The 14,813-nt window shown below is 34.3% G+C and overlaps 1 protein-coding gene across 1 annotated transcript in view; it reads left to right on the top strand.

Annotated features, from left to right (window-relative positions):
* LOC150110581 (uncharacterized) overlaps positions 1–14,813 on the top strand; it is an 851,360-nt gene that overhangs the window by 527,258 nt on the left and 309,289 nt on the right. The window contains 1 exon segment of the mRNA XM_090402114.1: positions 10,934–11,053. Coding sequence (XP_090258240.1) covers positions 10,934–11,053 — 120 coding nt within the window.

Here is a 14,813-nt window from a genome sequence, read left to right as displayed (position 1 = left end):
TTAACAGAAAGAGAAAAAGACTATGAACATTTTTTGTGATTGTGAAAGAAAAAGTGTTTAGTCTTAAGAGTAAGTTTATAATTTTAAATAAGGCCTTGGATCCATATAATCTGTAGTTATAGTTATGTATTATTGCTAGAAGTGTATATATATTGTTTTAGTTTTAAATGTGTTTATTTTGTACTTGGTTTTGAGTCAATGATTAGTTGGATTCTGAAAGAGAGAGTTAAAGTCATTGCACCAATTGGAGTGAACTTATGTGCAATACAATAATATATAGGGACAATATAGAGAAAAAATTATATAAAAAAGTAAAAAAATAACAATGGCACAGTCGATGACAGGATTGGTTATGACTAATTGGTTATACCTTCTTTCTCAGGTGATAGTAGTGAAAGCATAGAAACATTTTTTAGGTATGCAGAAAAAATTAAAGATTTAGGAAATTGGTCAGATTTTCACTTGTTAATTATACTTCGTAATAAATTGTTGGGAAAAGCCAAAACATTCTTAAACACATCTCCTTTACTAAGAGATACTGACAATTATGCAACCATTAAAAGTTTGCTAATATCAGAATTTTCAAATGTAAGAGATTTAGGGCCTAACATTTGGAAGATTCAACAGTGTATCCAAGGTAATAAGGAATCTGTTTCTGAATATTATCATAGATTGTGGAGCATTGCTCAAGGATTTAATATTTCATCTGAAGAGAAATCCTCTTTAGAATGGTTGCTCTTTAATCAATTTAGGCTTGGCCTTAAGGATAATTTAAAAGAAACAGCATATAAGAAAAAAGTTAGAAATCTTGAACAATGTTTTGAACTTGTTAAAGAAAAGGAAGAAAGATTTAGAGATATTTTTCATTCCTCAAGCAATAAGCAAGTAAATTCTTTTCAGTATAATCAAACTCATTCTCCTAGCATTGTGGGTACAGATAAAATGAGAGAAGAAAAGCTTCAAAAAAGTAAAGTTGCAAATAAAAGGAAAAAGTCTAAGGAAACTTCTGTGAATTTTACTAAAGATATTCCAGAATCTGATTCCAGGGTAAAATTACATGATTTGGAAAAATATGAGGAACTGAAAACATTTCTGAGTGAAGAAATAGAAAGACAACAGAGACCTATAGTACAAGGACAGGAACTTCTGTTTAAGATGATGTCGGATTTAACAATATCCAAAAATCTTACAGATAATCAATCTTTTTCTTGTAAATCTGATGGCATTAACAGGAATAAAGCATCTCATAGAAGATACATTCCAAAATGTTTTAGATGTAATAAACAGGGTCATTTTGCTAAAGATTGTTATGTTAGAGATCTTGTTTTCAAAATAAGAAATCAGAGAATAAAAGTAAATCTGGAATTAGTTATTATTCCAATATCATACTGGCAAGGACAGAAATGTCAAACTATTCACTAAACATGGGTAAAGCCAAAGACAGCTCTAACCATAAAAGAAAGTTTGATGTAGCATTAGCTCCTTATGCTAATAAAAGTAATCCTTTGACAGTTTTACAAGGATTTATTGAAGATGTACCTTGTGAAATCTTACTTGACACAGGTGCACATATTTCACTCAATTCTTATAGCTTATTTAACAAAATTAAATCTCTAATTCCAAATGATATTTCAGTTTTAAGCAATCCTTAAGTTAAAAGGAATATTTGAATCTGAAATTTCAGCTTATAAGCAAATTAATGTCTTTATTTCAATTCCTTGTTTTCCATTGAAAGTTTCTCATCCATTAATTGTTCTTCCAGAATCTTCAAATCCAAATGTACAAATAATATTTGGAATTGATTTTCTGAAATGTCATGGGTTTGTGTGTAATTTTGTTGATAATACAGTATCATTGTGTGGAATAGAATGCTGTTTGGACAGGAAATCAGGTGACAGTGGAAAATTAGAGCAGTCTCCTGAAGTTTTTCTAAATGATAATGATAATGATCAAGTATTTAATATTGAGACTCTAAAGAATAAGGAACCTAGTTCACAAATTTGGGAAAAGGATAAGATTGTCCAAGCTCAGAAGGATGATCCCATACTAAAAACTATTTATGAAGCAGTATTGAAAGGTGAAATTCAGCTAGATACATTTTTGAATCTGGAAAACTTGTATTTAGATAAAGATGGGTTACTCTTATCTAGACAAATGGAAGATGGAAAGTTGAAGGTGAAAATATTGGCACCAACTGAAATGATTCCTTGGATTATGTATACTTTCCATGATTCTGACTTAGCAGGACACCAAGGGTTTTCTAGAACTTTGGAAAGAATAAAGGATCGTTACATCTGGAAAAGTATGAAGAGTGATATACTCACGTATGTCAAATCATGCCATAAGTGCCAAATAAGATCCCCTTTTAGAGGAAAAGCTCCTTTACAACCATTTCCAATTCCAACTAGACCATTTCAAGCTGTTGCTATTGATGTAGTAGGTCCACTACCAATTACTAAAAAAGGAAATAGGTATATTCTAGTAATCATAGACATGCTAACTAGATTTCCTGAAGCAGTATCAATGAAAGACCAATCTGCAAAAACTATTGCAAGAAAGTTTTTGAATATGATAGTTTGTAGATATGGAACTCCTCAGACCTTACTTTCAGATCAAGGAGCAAATTTCACATCTGAACTATTGTAAAAGTTATGTAAATTACTTAATGTTAAGAAGATTTTTGCAACACCTTATCATCCGCAGTGTAATGGTATGTGTGAAAGACTGAATAGAAACATAAAGCAAATACTTTCAAATTTGGCAAACACTAAAATGAATGATTGGGATACACATATTTCTCAAACATTATTTGCATGTAGATCTGCTTTTCATTCTGCTATCAAAGAAAAACCATCTTTTGCTTTATATGGTTTTGATCCAATTTTTCCTAATGAACTTGTTTCAGTTATTCCTAATACAGGATACAGTGATATAAATGAATATTTAGAATTAGTAGTAGATAAGTTTTCCACTACTCATAGACTAGTAGGTGAAATAAGTAAATTAAGTGCTCAGAAAACTAGACAGTATATAAATCGTTTTAGAAAGTATAAGTCTTTTGTACCAGGTGATTTAGTAGTGTTAGATGATAAATCTAGTATTAAAAGAGTTGGGAAATTAGGAAGGAAAGCCTTAGGTCCATTTAGAATTTTAGACAATTTTTCTCCTGTGAATTTTAGGATTCAAGATGTCAATAATCCTAGTAAAATTTTAAATGTACACTCTGATAGATTAAAAAGGTACTTTTTGGGAAATAAAAATTTAGTTACTTTAGGTGACAATATGAATAAAATATTGAAAGATGAATGTAGTTTTCCTAATACTAATTGTGAATCTTATTCAAGGTTAAATGATAGGAAAGGGAATAGATTTAATACTCATAATTCAAATATGCAGCGAAAGAAAAAAATTAAATTTTGGTAAAATGAACCATAATACAAGAAAATTTAGAAATCCCAAGACACATGTTTCAGATGATGTACAATGTAGGAATGATGATAATCAAATTAACTCTAACATTGATGAAAGTATAGCGGAATTTCATAGGTTGATAAATATAGGATTAAATAAGAAAAGGGAAGTTAAAGATACCTCAAATTTAGTTAGTAAGGATAAGGAATCCCAGAAACTTGTAGAATCTCAAAAACCTGTAGAAATTGATTCTGATAGTGATGATTCTGTAGATTTAGGACATAATTCAAGTAGTTTAAATGAAATATTTGAAATGTATAAAAATGAAATTTGTAAGTGTACTAATTTAGAAGAAGAAAATTCAGACTTATCTCTAGCGTCAGATGATTCTGAAACTAGTGATTCAGAAGGTATACATAATGATCAGCAAGAATCACGTTATATTTTAAGATCTAGAAATAAATATTAAAAGTTTGTTTAGATATAGGTTAAATATTTAAAAAAAATTTTTTCACAGAAAAATGAAACTGATGTAAAAATAATCATATTAAAAATTCTGAATATTTTTACGTATTAATTATGCTTGTTAGTTTTGTTTTCATACACGCAGTGTCTGCACTTGTGATGTGCTCTTATGAAAATGTTATATTAGAAGTAACATGTAAAGAAGTAAAAATATTGATGTACTTACTAAACTGAATATTTGTGTTACTTATAAGAAAGTTTGTTGTGGTTTAAAAATGTTGAGTTTTGTGAAAGACTTTCTCTTAGCGCTAATGGATACAGCGAGTCAGCCATTTTATTGCAGTGCGTAGTTTCTGACTTTTGTGGAGTGCGCATGCTCCCGGAGAGGATTTGATGTGTGATTGACAGCTGACAAGGAAAGCGTTGCGTATCCAAGTAACGGTTGTAAACAAGACAGCGTTCGGAAGTTTTTAGAAGACTGGCCGGTAAATATTCAAGTTGGAAGGAACTTGATTTTTTTGTGTGTAGCAGTCGGAAGAAATTTTATAGTGTATTCCGAAAAAGGAATAGGGGAAATAATAGGTTTCAAGGAGAAATAAGTAATGAATAAAAGGGAATCTTGAAACTGTAAGTTTTTTTAAAGTGGAAAAAGTTAAGACTGTCATTTAGTATTGTGAATGAAAGAAGAACTTGCTGCTTACATTCTAAAGTGAATGTTTTTCTTAGAGAAAATATTGATAAGGAAGTTCTATAAGTATTAAGGATGCTTGAAAGTGAATGTTTAGAAAATATAGTGATTAAGAAGATTTATAGATATTAAGGATGCCTGATCTGATGAGTATTGCTACTAAAAGGAAACAAGATTTAGTCAAGAAGACTTTTATGTGTGTTACATTGATTGATGAAAAGGATCCTGAAAATGAAGTACAGAGCTGTGTAACTTCTGAAAAAGAGCCTTAACAGAAAGAGAAAAAGACTATGAACATTTTTTTGTGATTGTGAAAGAAAAAGTGTTTAGTCTTAAGAGTAAGTTTATAATTTTAAATAAGGCCTTGGATCCATATAATCTGTAGTTATAGTTATGTATTATTGCTAGAAGTGTATATATATTGTTTTAGTTTTATTAAATGTGTTTATTTTGTACTTGGTTTTGAGTCAATGATTAGTTGGATTCTGAAAGAGAGAGTTAAAGTCATTGCACCAATTGGAGTGAACTTTTGTGCAATACATTAACATATAGGGACACTCGGAGTCAAAATAAAAATAATTGTTAGTAAAAGAGATTTATATAATAAATCACCTCATAAGTATATAGTATAATTATTAACAAAGGCACAGCCGGTAGACTGAATAGTTAATATACTATATATATATAAAAAAAGAGGGAATATATAAAGTATAAAAAATAACACAGGAATGAACTGTTTTTATGTTTGTATACAAATGCTAGAAGTGTAAGGAACAAGGCAAATGAAAGGGTTGCACTGATTGAGTTTGTTCACCCAAAAATTGTTGGAATAAGTGAGATATGGTTTGATGAGGATGACGTCCTAACACAAATAGAGATCGAAGAGTATGATGAGTTTTGTGAAGATAGAAAGAGTAAAAGAGAGATAGAATGCTATTGATCATAGAAAAAGAGTTATGTCCATACAAGGTAGAGATGCAAGGAGGAAATAGTGGTAGTGGTTTTGAGGCAGTATGGTGTGAGCTGGAGGTGTATAAAATTAAATATTTTGTTGGATGTTGCTGTTGACCTGGTAATGTGGAGGGTAGTGAACAAGAAATGTATATAAATATAACTTGGTTGGTAAGTCAGTCTAGAGGCAATTGACAAAAAGAATTTCTGATCTTTAGAATGTTGAATATGAAGAAATGTTGAAACATTGCATTTTGCAGAGTTTAGTGGATAGCAGAGAAGATAGGTGATAGAGACCTACAAGATGGTAAGGGATTGCTTTAGGATTAATGTTGAAGAGGTTTTTCATAAGAATTTGAAATTAAGAGGACATATTGCCAAAATTGTGGAGACAACACTGCAAATTCTGGCAGAGGATACTGACTTATAGAAGTAAAGAGATTCTAGTTGCATTGTTTGAGCATTGATGAGGCTGAATAATATGGACTAGGAGGGAAGATGGGACATGTGAGAGATATAGAAATTAGTAAGAGATTATTATAGGATAATACAGTGATATTCTTAGACGTATGATAGATTACCACATGATAAGTTGGTGTACAAGGTGCAGAGGATGGGAATAGATAGAATATTGGTTGGATCAGAGATTGCCACTCTGAACGATACCAGCAAGTTATGTATGATGGAGCAGTGTCTCAATAAAGAAGGTTAACCAGTGGCGTGCCCCAGGGTTCTGTTCTTGGGCTCCTGCTGGTTAACTTGTTTGTAAATGATATATCATGTGGACTAACTGGGGATCTTCAGTTATTTGCAGATGATGCAAAGTTGGGAAGAATTATAAGTAGTGCTGCTAAATCCTTCAGGAAGATTTTAATAGACTTTTTATAAGTGAACAAAAGAGTGGGGTTCTAGTTTTAATATCAATAAGTGCAAGGTTTTGCATTTTAGAGCACAGAAATATAAGGCTGTGTACTATATCGATGGTGCTATACTGCAGGAAGTGGATGAGATTAGAAATTTCAGAGTGTTGGTTGACAGTAGACTGAAGTTTAGAAGGCATATAGCTAGTGTTGCAAAGGTTGCACATTGTAGTGCTGCTATGATAAGAATTACTCTAACATGCAAGGATACGGAAGTGGTTGTGCCACTGTGTTAGGCACTGGTCAGACCACACTTGGACTATTGTGCTGAGATCTGGTCATCTGGTTTTCAGTGTGATGTGGAGACATTGGAGAGGGTCCAGAGGTGAGTGATTAAAATAATATCAGGAGTTTGGAATGCTGGCTATGGAGAGGGGTTGAAGAAATATGGATTGCAGAGTTTGATGGATAGGAGAAAGAGAGATGATATGATAGAGACATTTAAGTTAGTGAGAGTTTTTTATCAGATTAATCCAGAGTAGATTATAAAAAGAGTGGAAGGTGACAAGGAAAGAACCAGAAGTCATTCCTGGAAGTTATGTAAAAGTGTGGTGAAGAAGGGTGTGAGGAGTAGTTTTTTTACATGGAGAATTATCAGTGAATGGAATGCATTGCTGGAATGTGTTGTTAATGCAAGAAGTGTTAAATTTTAAGATTCTATATGAAAAATATGTTATTATTATTATTATTATTATTCAGGCCTCCAAGGAGTCAAAAGACTCATCGAGGGAGGTCCTTTCTAAGACATAAAGTCTGTCAAGACTCATCGAGGGGAGGTCCCCCCCCTGAGAAACACAAAGTTTATCATACCACTCCTTAAACCCACTGACCGTTCTCGCTCCCACCACTCCATCAGGCAATGCATTCCACGGCTCAACCACCCTCCACACAAAGAAACCACTCCTTACCCTCTTGCTCACAGTTTCCTTTCGTAACTTCCAGGGATGGCCTCTTGTCATCACTCCTTCCCGCTGATCAACCAAGCGAAAGAACTCCCCAGTGTCAACCCTGTAACCACCTCTCAACAGTTTAAAAGTCTCAATCATATCACCTCTCCTTCTTCTATCCACCAAACTCTGCAGTCCACATTCTCTCAGCCGATCCTCATAACTATCCTTGTACAGTCCTGAAACCATCTTTGTCATCCGTCTTTGTATCCTTTCCACAGTTAATTTATCCCCTTCAAATCCTGGGGACCAAATCTGAGAACAATAGTCCAAGTGTGGTCTGATCAGAGACTTATACAACGGAATGATAACCCTCTTATCTCTGCAGGTCAGTGTCCTTCTCATAATAGCAGCAATCCTCTGTGTTACCTTCACCACCTTTGCAATATGTCCCCTAAACTTCAGGTTTCTATCAATCATCAACCCCAGATCTCTTGTCTTCCTTACTTCCTCCAGTATAACTCCTCCCATAGAGTATGCAGCATCTCATCGATGTTTCCCAAACCTCAAGACCTTACATTTTGCTGCATTAAATTGACACCCCCCATTCGTTTGCCCATCTATCTAGCTTATTTAAATCCTCTTGCAGGGCTACCACATCTGCACTATTACTAATAATCCTTCCAAGCTTCGCATCATCTGCAAACAACTGAATATCCCCCTGCAATCCACTGGCTATGTCATTGATATAAAGGTTAAACAATATAGGTCCTAGTACTGAGCCCTGTGGGACCCCACTTGTAACCCTCTGCCTCCTGGAAACTGCTCCACCATACACAACTCTCTGATACCTATCAGACAGCCAATCCTGAATCCAGTTGACCAATCTGACATCCAGACCCATGTGCTGCAACTTAAATATCAGCTTATCATGTGGCACCCTGTCAAATGCCTTCGCCAAGTCTAAGAAAATTGCAGTATATGCCTTTCCCTCATCTAATGCTCTTGTAACTTTATTATAAAAGGCTAGCATATTGCTAAAACAAGAGCGTCCTTTCACAAATCCATGTTGATTCTCACAGATAACATTACCCTCATCTGCCCAATGCTGTACACGGTCCCTCACTACTTTCTCCAAGATCTTAACAACTACTGATGACACACAGACTGGCCTATAATTAGACACTTCCAGTCTGTTACCACCCTTATGCAATGGCACTATCTTACCTTCCTTCCATTCCCTGGGCACCTTTGCCAAAGCCAGACTTTCATTGAAAAGCCACGTTAAAGGTACTGTCAATTCCCTAGCACATTCTCTCAAAACTCGTGGCGAAATACCATCCAGTCCCACAGCTTTACTGACATCCAGAGTACTCAGTATCTGAAACACACTCCCCTCCTGTACCTCCAGACCTCGTACCAGTCCTATCCCTCTAGCATTAAAACTGACTCCTCTAGGATGAAATACTCCAATAAAGTGTTCATTGAACAATTCCACTATGTCCTCTGCATCAGTCACTCTATTCCCATTTTTATCCCACAATATCATTCTTCCACAGTCATTTCTCCTCCTACTGGCCACATAGCTAAAAAATTCCCTAGGATTTTCTTTGGATGTTAGGGCCAATCTCCTCTCATATTCCAGTTTCGCTTTCCTTACCACACGAGTCACTCTTCTGGCCTGTGTCTTATATTCCTCATGCATCTCTTCACCTGTCTCCTTATATCTCTTCCATAGCCTCTTTTTCGCATGCAATTCCTGTTTAATATTGTTTGTCATCCACTTTACTCCAAATTGCGCCCTCTTCTTCACTCGTGGTATACAACTTACCATTGCTGATAACAAATATTCTTTCACAATTTCCCACGCACTGGTGATATCCCTGCCTTCCAATTCCTCCCTCCATGAAACTTCTCGAAGTTGACGTCTAAGATGTTGTTAGTTGAGTGAACCTCCCACAATGAGTCTGTTGATTCCATAGAGGGTGTAATAGTAATAATAATAATAATAATAATACATTGAAGAGGTTATTCATAAAATGGTGGGAGATTGTGAGAGAACAATAGGTCATCTCTAAAAGCTGTATAAGAGGGTGTGATCAAGAGAGTGAGAAGCAGTTTTTTTTTTTTTTTGCTTGTAGAGTTCTGAATTATTGGGCTGCATTGCCTAAGAGAATGGTGTTTGCAGAGAATTTGAATGTTTTTAATGCACGGTATGACAAAAGGGACATCCGAGATGCATCTGTGACTCTATGGCATCTTTGGATAATATTAATAATAATAAAATCCCTAGTTCTTGTCAAAAAAAAATCTTAGCATCTACACTTGGGATCAGCTAAGGAACCACCTGAAAAAAAAAGCCTAGAAAAAATTCCTCCAAAAAGAAGTACTTTTTCTGTAACCTATAAAAGTCTTTTTTCTGACAGTATATTTTTAATGCTCATTAGCATTAATTATTTCTTAATTAATATTATTAATAAGTAATATCATATATGCTTATTGCAATAACTATACCAGTTTGTTGACATATACTATAACGACCTTTCAACTTTACAGAGTATTGAAAGTTTATTTTTTCACTTGGTTAGAGTATAATAAAATTAGTTTAATCCTTTATCCAAGTGTGAGCAAACAAAGTTTGCGCCTGAAGTATCTTCAGGACTAGGGTAAAGTGATACAACACTAGGGCAACTCGTTGTAAAGGTGGAGAAAGCTACCAACACTCCTAACTCAGTATCTCCTATAATGCAAAACACATCTCCTTGCGGATATGTCTAATGTTATGCATTAAAGGAAGGGCATTAGCAGGTCATCTCTACCTATAGGTAGAGATGACCTGCTAATGCTTCTGCCTGGTATTTCCACTAGGGCCTGGCTCCCACTGAAGAGACCTCAATAAAGGTCGAAACTAGTCTGGGTAGTGGCCCTTCCTTTAATGCATAACATTAGACATATCCGCAAGGAGATGTGTTTTGCATTATAGGAGATACTGAGTTAGGAGTGTTGGTAGCTTTCTCCACCTTTACAACGAGTTGCCCTGGTGTTGTATCACTTTACCCTAGTCCTGAAGATACTTCAGGCGCAAACTTTGTTTGCTCACACTTGGATAAAGGATTAAACTAATTTTATTATTATATTTACAGAGTATTTTATATATATATATATTTATTTATTTATTTATTTATTTATTTTGTTTACTCAGTGGCATTGCCAACTACTGTAAAATATTGTAAAATGTGTACCAACCTCCCATGATGAGTCTCTGAGTCCACAGAGGTCAGATGTTAATAATTGATATCTACAGAAATTCATTGCTATCTATAGAAATGATATGGATGGTGGAATGGTGAGATATACAGGTTAACTGGAAACAACCAAGAATGCCTAATAATAATAATAATATTAGTTATATTTCATTGATATCATTAACTTGAATGTATTTTGTAATTTCAGAATTATGAAACACATTAAAATGAACTTGATCATAAAAATACATGAAAATATGATAGCATAGATTCTAAAAAGATTTAGATCACCTCCTTATATCAATTTTTTTTTTTTTTTGCTATATCATAAAACAAAAGTTTCTGAACTGTTTCATTTTCTTCTAGGCAAAATCAATTCCTAGTCGAACAAATAGCATTATTTCTACCTCAAGTACAGTATCACTGAATGATGATGAGGATGATGACGATTCAGAAGATGAAGATGAGGATGATGATATATTAGAAGGCAATAATTTTTACTTATTATGTTGTTATTCACTTGAGGTTTAAGTTAACAAGATGCAGATTAAAAAATTAATTTGTTCTATGCCATTGAATCAGACTGTTTCTTGTTATGGATTATTTTCTAAATATTCTGAAGCTCAAATAGTCTGTGCAGTCCAGCTGCAGTAAAACAAATCACTTGATTATATAGTGCTAAAAGTACAAGAATATAAAATAATAATAATAATAATAATATTCTGTGCTGTATGTGTAAGTTTTTTTTACCTCTTGAGAGCTGAAACTACTTTGCAGTTTTCTAATTGGCATATCTACAGAAATGATATGGATGGTGGAATGGTGTTCAGATATACAGATTAGCTGCAAAGAATCAAGAAAGCCTAATTAAATAAGCATTGTCACAGAAAAGATGCAGTTATTAATTTACAGGACTGTTCTAGAATTTAATAAGTTTAGTTTAATCCTTTATCCAAGTGTGAGCAAACAAAGTTTGTGCCTGAAAGTATCTTCAGGACTGGGGTAAGGTAGTGCAACACCAGGCAACTCGTTGCAAAGGTGGAGAATGCTCTCATTACTCTTATCTCATATCTCCCATAATGCAAAGCACATCTCCTTGCGGATATGTGTAATGCTATGCATTAAGGCAACGGCCACGACCCATACCGGTTTCGACCTTTATTGATGTCTCGTCAGTGGGAGCCAGGCCCTTTCTCCACCTTTGCAATGAGTTGCCTGGTGTTGCACTACTTTACCCCAGTCCTGAAGATACTTTCAGGCACAAACTTTGTTTGCTCACACTTGGATAAAGGATTAAACTAAACTTATTATAGTCTAACCAAGTGAAAAATAAACTCTCAACATGTTCTAGAATTCTTTCTCACTCCTGGGGAAATCATCCTAAAAATACTACACACATCACAGCATAATTCTCTGCTATAGCATCAGTAAATCTTTTCTTTTCTTTCTTTTTTTTTTTTATCCTGGACATCCTTTCAGTTTTAGAAATTCTTAATAATCATTTTGGGAGTATAAACTCTAAGATGCAAATTGGAAGAAAAAGAAATAAATAATCCTAGGGCAACAACCAGTCCATCTACTATTTCAACTCAAAAAAGAAACAGTGCATGAAAAGGAGAGAGAGAGAGAGAGACCGGTGGGAGATATTGAGAATATAGTGGGTAGGCTATAATAGAAATGTGTAACTGTTACTATATGAAGATAAGGTGGTACTGGAGCAAGAATTAAAGAATACTGTATGGAATGCAGTGAAGAGGAGAAAGAAATATCTTTTATATATGAAATATTTCTACTACTGCAAAGGAAGAAAGAGGTATTGATTAATAATGAATCCATTGGATTCATTACCAACAGGGTCACAATTAATCTGGGATATAAAAATGTAAATTAAAACTAACACAGATCTATATATCTATAGCATATTTTACATTTAATTCTTCATCTCCATTATTTTTATTTAACATAAATGTAAAATAAAAATAATGTAGATCTCTACAGATAGTTATATCTGTAGAGATCTTGATTGTATGTATTATAGAATGGAAAGATGAAGAAGTACAACAAATGCATAATGATAGACATCAGAGATGCTAAAATACTGCAGAACTTTGAATCACAATTATAGCAGTGGGATTAGATTAAATGGATATATGTGTAGGAAAATTAGGAATACTATTGATCTAGTTGTTCACTTTGATTCTCAATAGTGACAAAGTCAGAGTGGAAAGAGTGAAAGATAGTATGGATTATTGCATAACGGGTGACTAAACAGTGACAGAAAATTGCAGATTAAAATTACAGATTGGTGGCAAAAGTCTTTAAGAACTTATTTCATGCTCATCTGAGTTCATAAAGTCCCTACATAAAGTCCCTAGACTATATGTAGGGACTTTATAAATGGACTATAAAGGGACTTTATATTCTCTGACCAGTTATCTGTTTTGCAGATAGAAAAATCCAAGTTTCTGAGAGAAAATTTCTGTTATCTAAATATGAGCCTAGCTAACTTATCTTCACTTGAAAAATTCCATATAAACATGCTATTAGAATAAAAATCAAATACAACACTGATCCACCTGCAGGGCACCAGTCCTGTGTTTCTATTAGCTGTGTTACAAAGAAAGAACAACCTAGTTGTATTAAGGTAAAAATGGATATGCCATGATATTCTTGTACTTTTTTTAATGTATTTGACATGGAATTAACCAGAGCAGATGAGGATAGAAAATTAGATGGTGATATCATAATGGGCAGTGAAATCATTACCAAAAATACTACTAGGTGCAAACTTGGAATATTTTGGCACTTCTATCCTGGGAAAATGTGATTTGGGGATTTTTCCAGTGTTTGGATAAAAAGCAGATAGTTTAATGATGGTAAGGTGGGATTAGTGGTATCCTTTCTGATTTATGCTTAGATGTAGACCCACTCTTTGAATACATGCAGGTATACAGGTATTCAAAACCAAATTCAATGGAATAGGGTGGTTAATCTTTATTCCTATAGTGTCCTATATCTATATTTGGTTTGAAAGCAATAGTGGTGGAAAAGTGTGCCCCAAACTATGAGAGTGAGGATAACAGTGTCTCAGGTTGTGAGATTGAAGTAGTGGATGGAACTCAGAATATAATTAAAAATGTGTATGATGTAATGCCATATAAAATGCCAGATGAGAATGAGATTAAATGTAACATGATTGAGAGAGAAAGTGAAAGTGCTGAATGAAAGAAGAGTGTGACTGTAAAGAAGAAAGAATTGGTCTAGTTGTTGAGGGCTTGATCAAGAGAGAGAAGAAAAATCAAGGAGCAAGTGTTGTATGGTGATTCACTCATAAAAGGTGTGATCGATGAGAGTCTGACGAAATTGTTCTTTCCTGGTGCAAAAATTAATGATGTCAATAAAGCTATTAGAGCACAAAAGGATAGGGTGAAAGAAATTATCACATTGGCTGGAATGAATGATTTCAAAGGAGAAAAGTATGCTATGAGAGAGGACATGAAAGAATTACTGGAAGTAGCAAAAGAAAAGAGTGAGAGAGTTAAGAAAATGTGTCTGTTGCCATGGTATGACAGAGTAGAGCTGAGAAGGAGGAATAAATAGCGAATGACTCAATGTGTAGGTTATGCAGGAGGAGTGGTGTGGAGTTTGTGGAATATGTTTGATGGGCAAAAGGACTTATACAAGAAGGATGCGTGCCTCCGAATGGATTTGGTTCGGAGACTGGAAAAAGTGTTGTTGAATGAAGTGAAAGTGAATGTGCAGAATCAACAAAACTAAAGCTTTTAGGGGGGGGGAGGTAAGATGTTCAGTGGATATGCAGACATCAGTGAGGCAGTTGAGTGTATGAATGTGTATAATTATGCCTAAATTAGTACCACTGATAACAAACCAGAATGTGATAGTTAGTATAAAGCTTCAGGATAGCTGTGGGCCTAAGGGACTTTTGCCTAAATTAGTACCACTGATAACAAATCAGAATGTGATAGTTAGTATAAAGCTTCAGGATAGCTGTGAGCCTAAGGGACTTTTGAACTTTATGTACACTAATGCCAGTGAACTGCAACCAAAAAGTAGAAGTTCAACTGCAGGCCAGTGAAAATAGCACATTTGAGGCCATCTGGTTTGAGATTGTGGCCAGCAGAACAAAATATACAGTTGGATGCTGCTATAGACCAGGAGATGGAAAAGATGATGGAGATAGTATGTAGCGGCAAATAGACTCAACGATTTGAGGACAGGTAATTAT

Source organism: Typopeltis vanoorti, chromosome 1 (assembly GCF_054136105.1).
Source record: "Typopeltis vanoorti isolate ZY-2024b chromosome 1, IOZ_Tvanoo_1.0, whole genome shotgun sequence".
Classification (NCBI taxonomy): Eukaryota; Metazoa; Arthropoda; class Arachnida; order Uropygi; family Thelyphonidae; genus Typopeltis; species Typopeltis vanoorti.
This window is presented reverse-complemented; position numbering and strand designations above follow the sequence as displayed.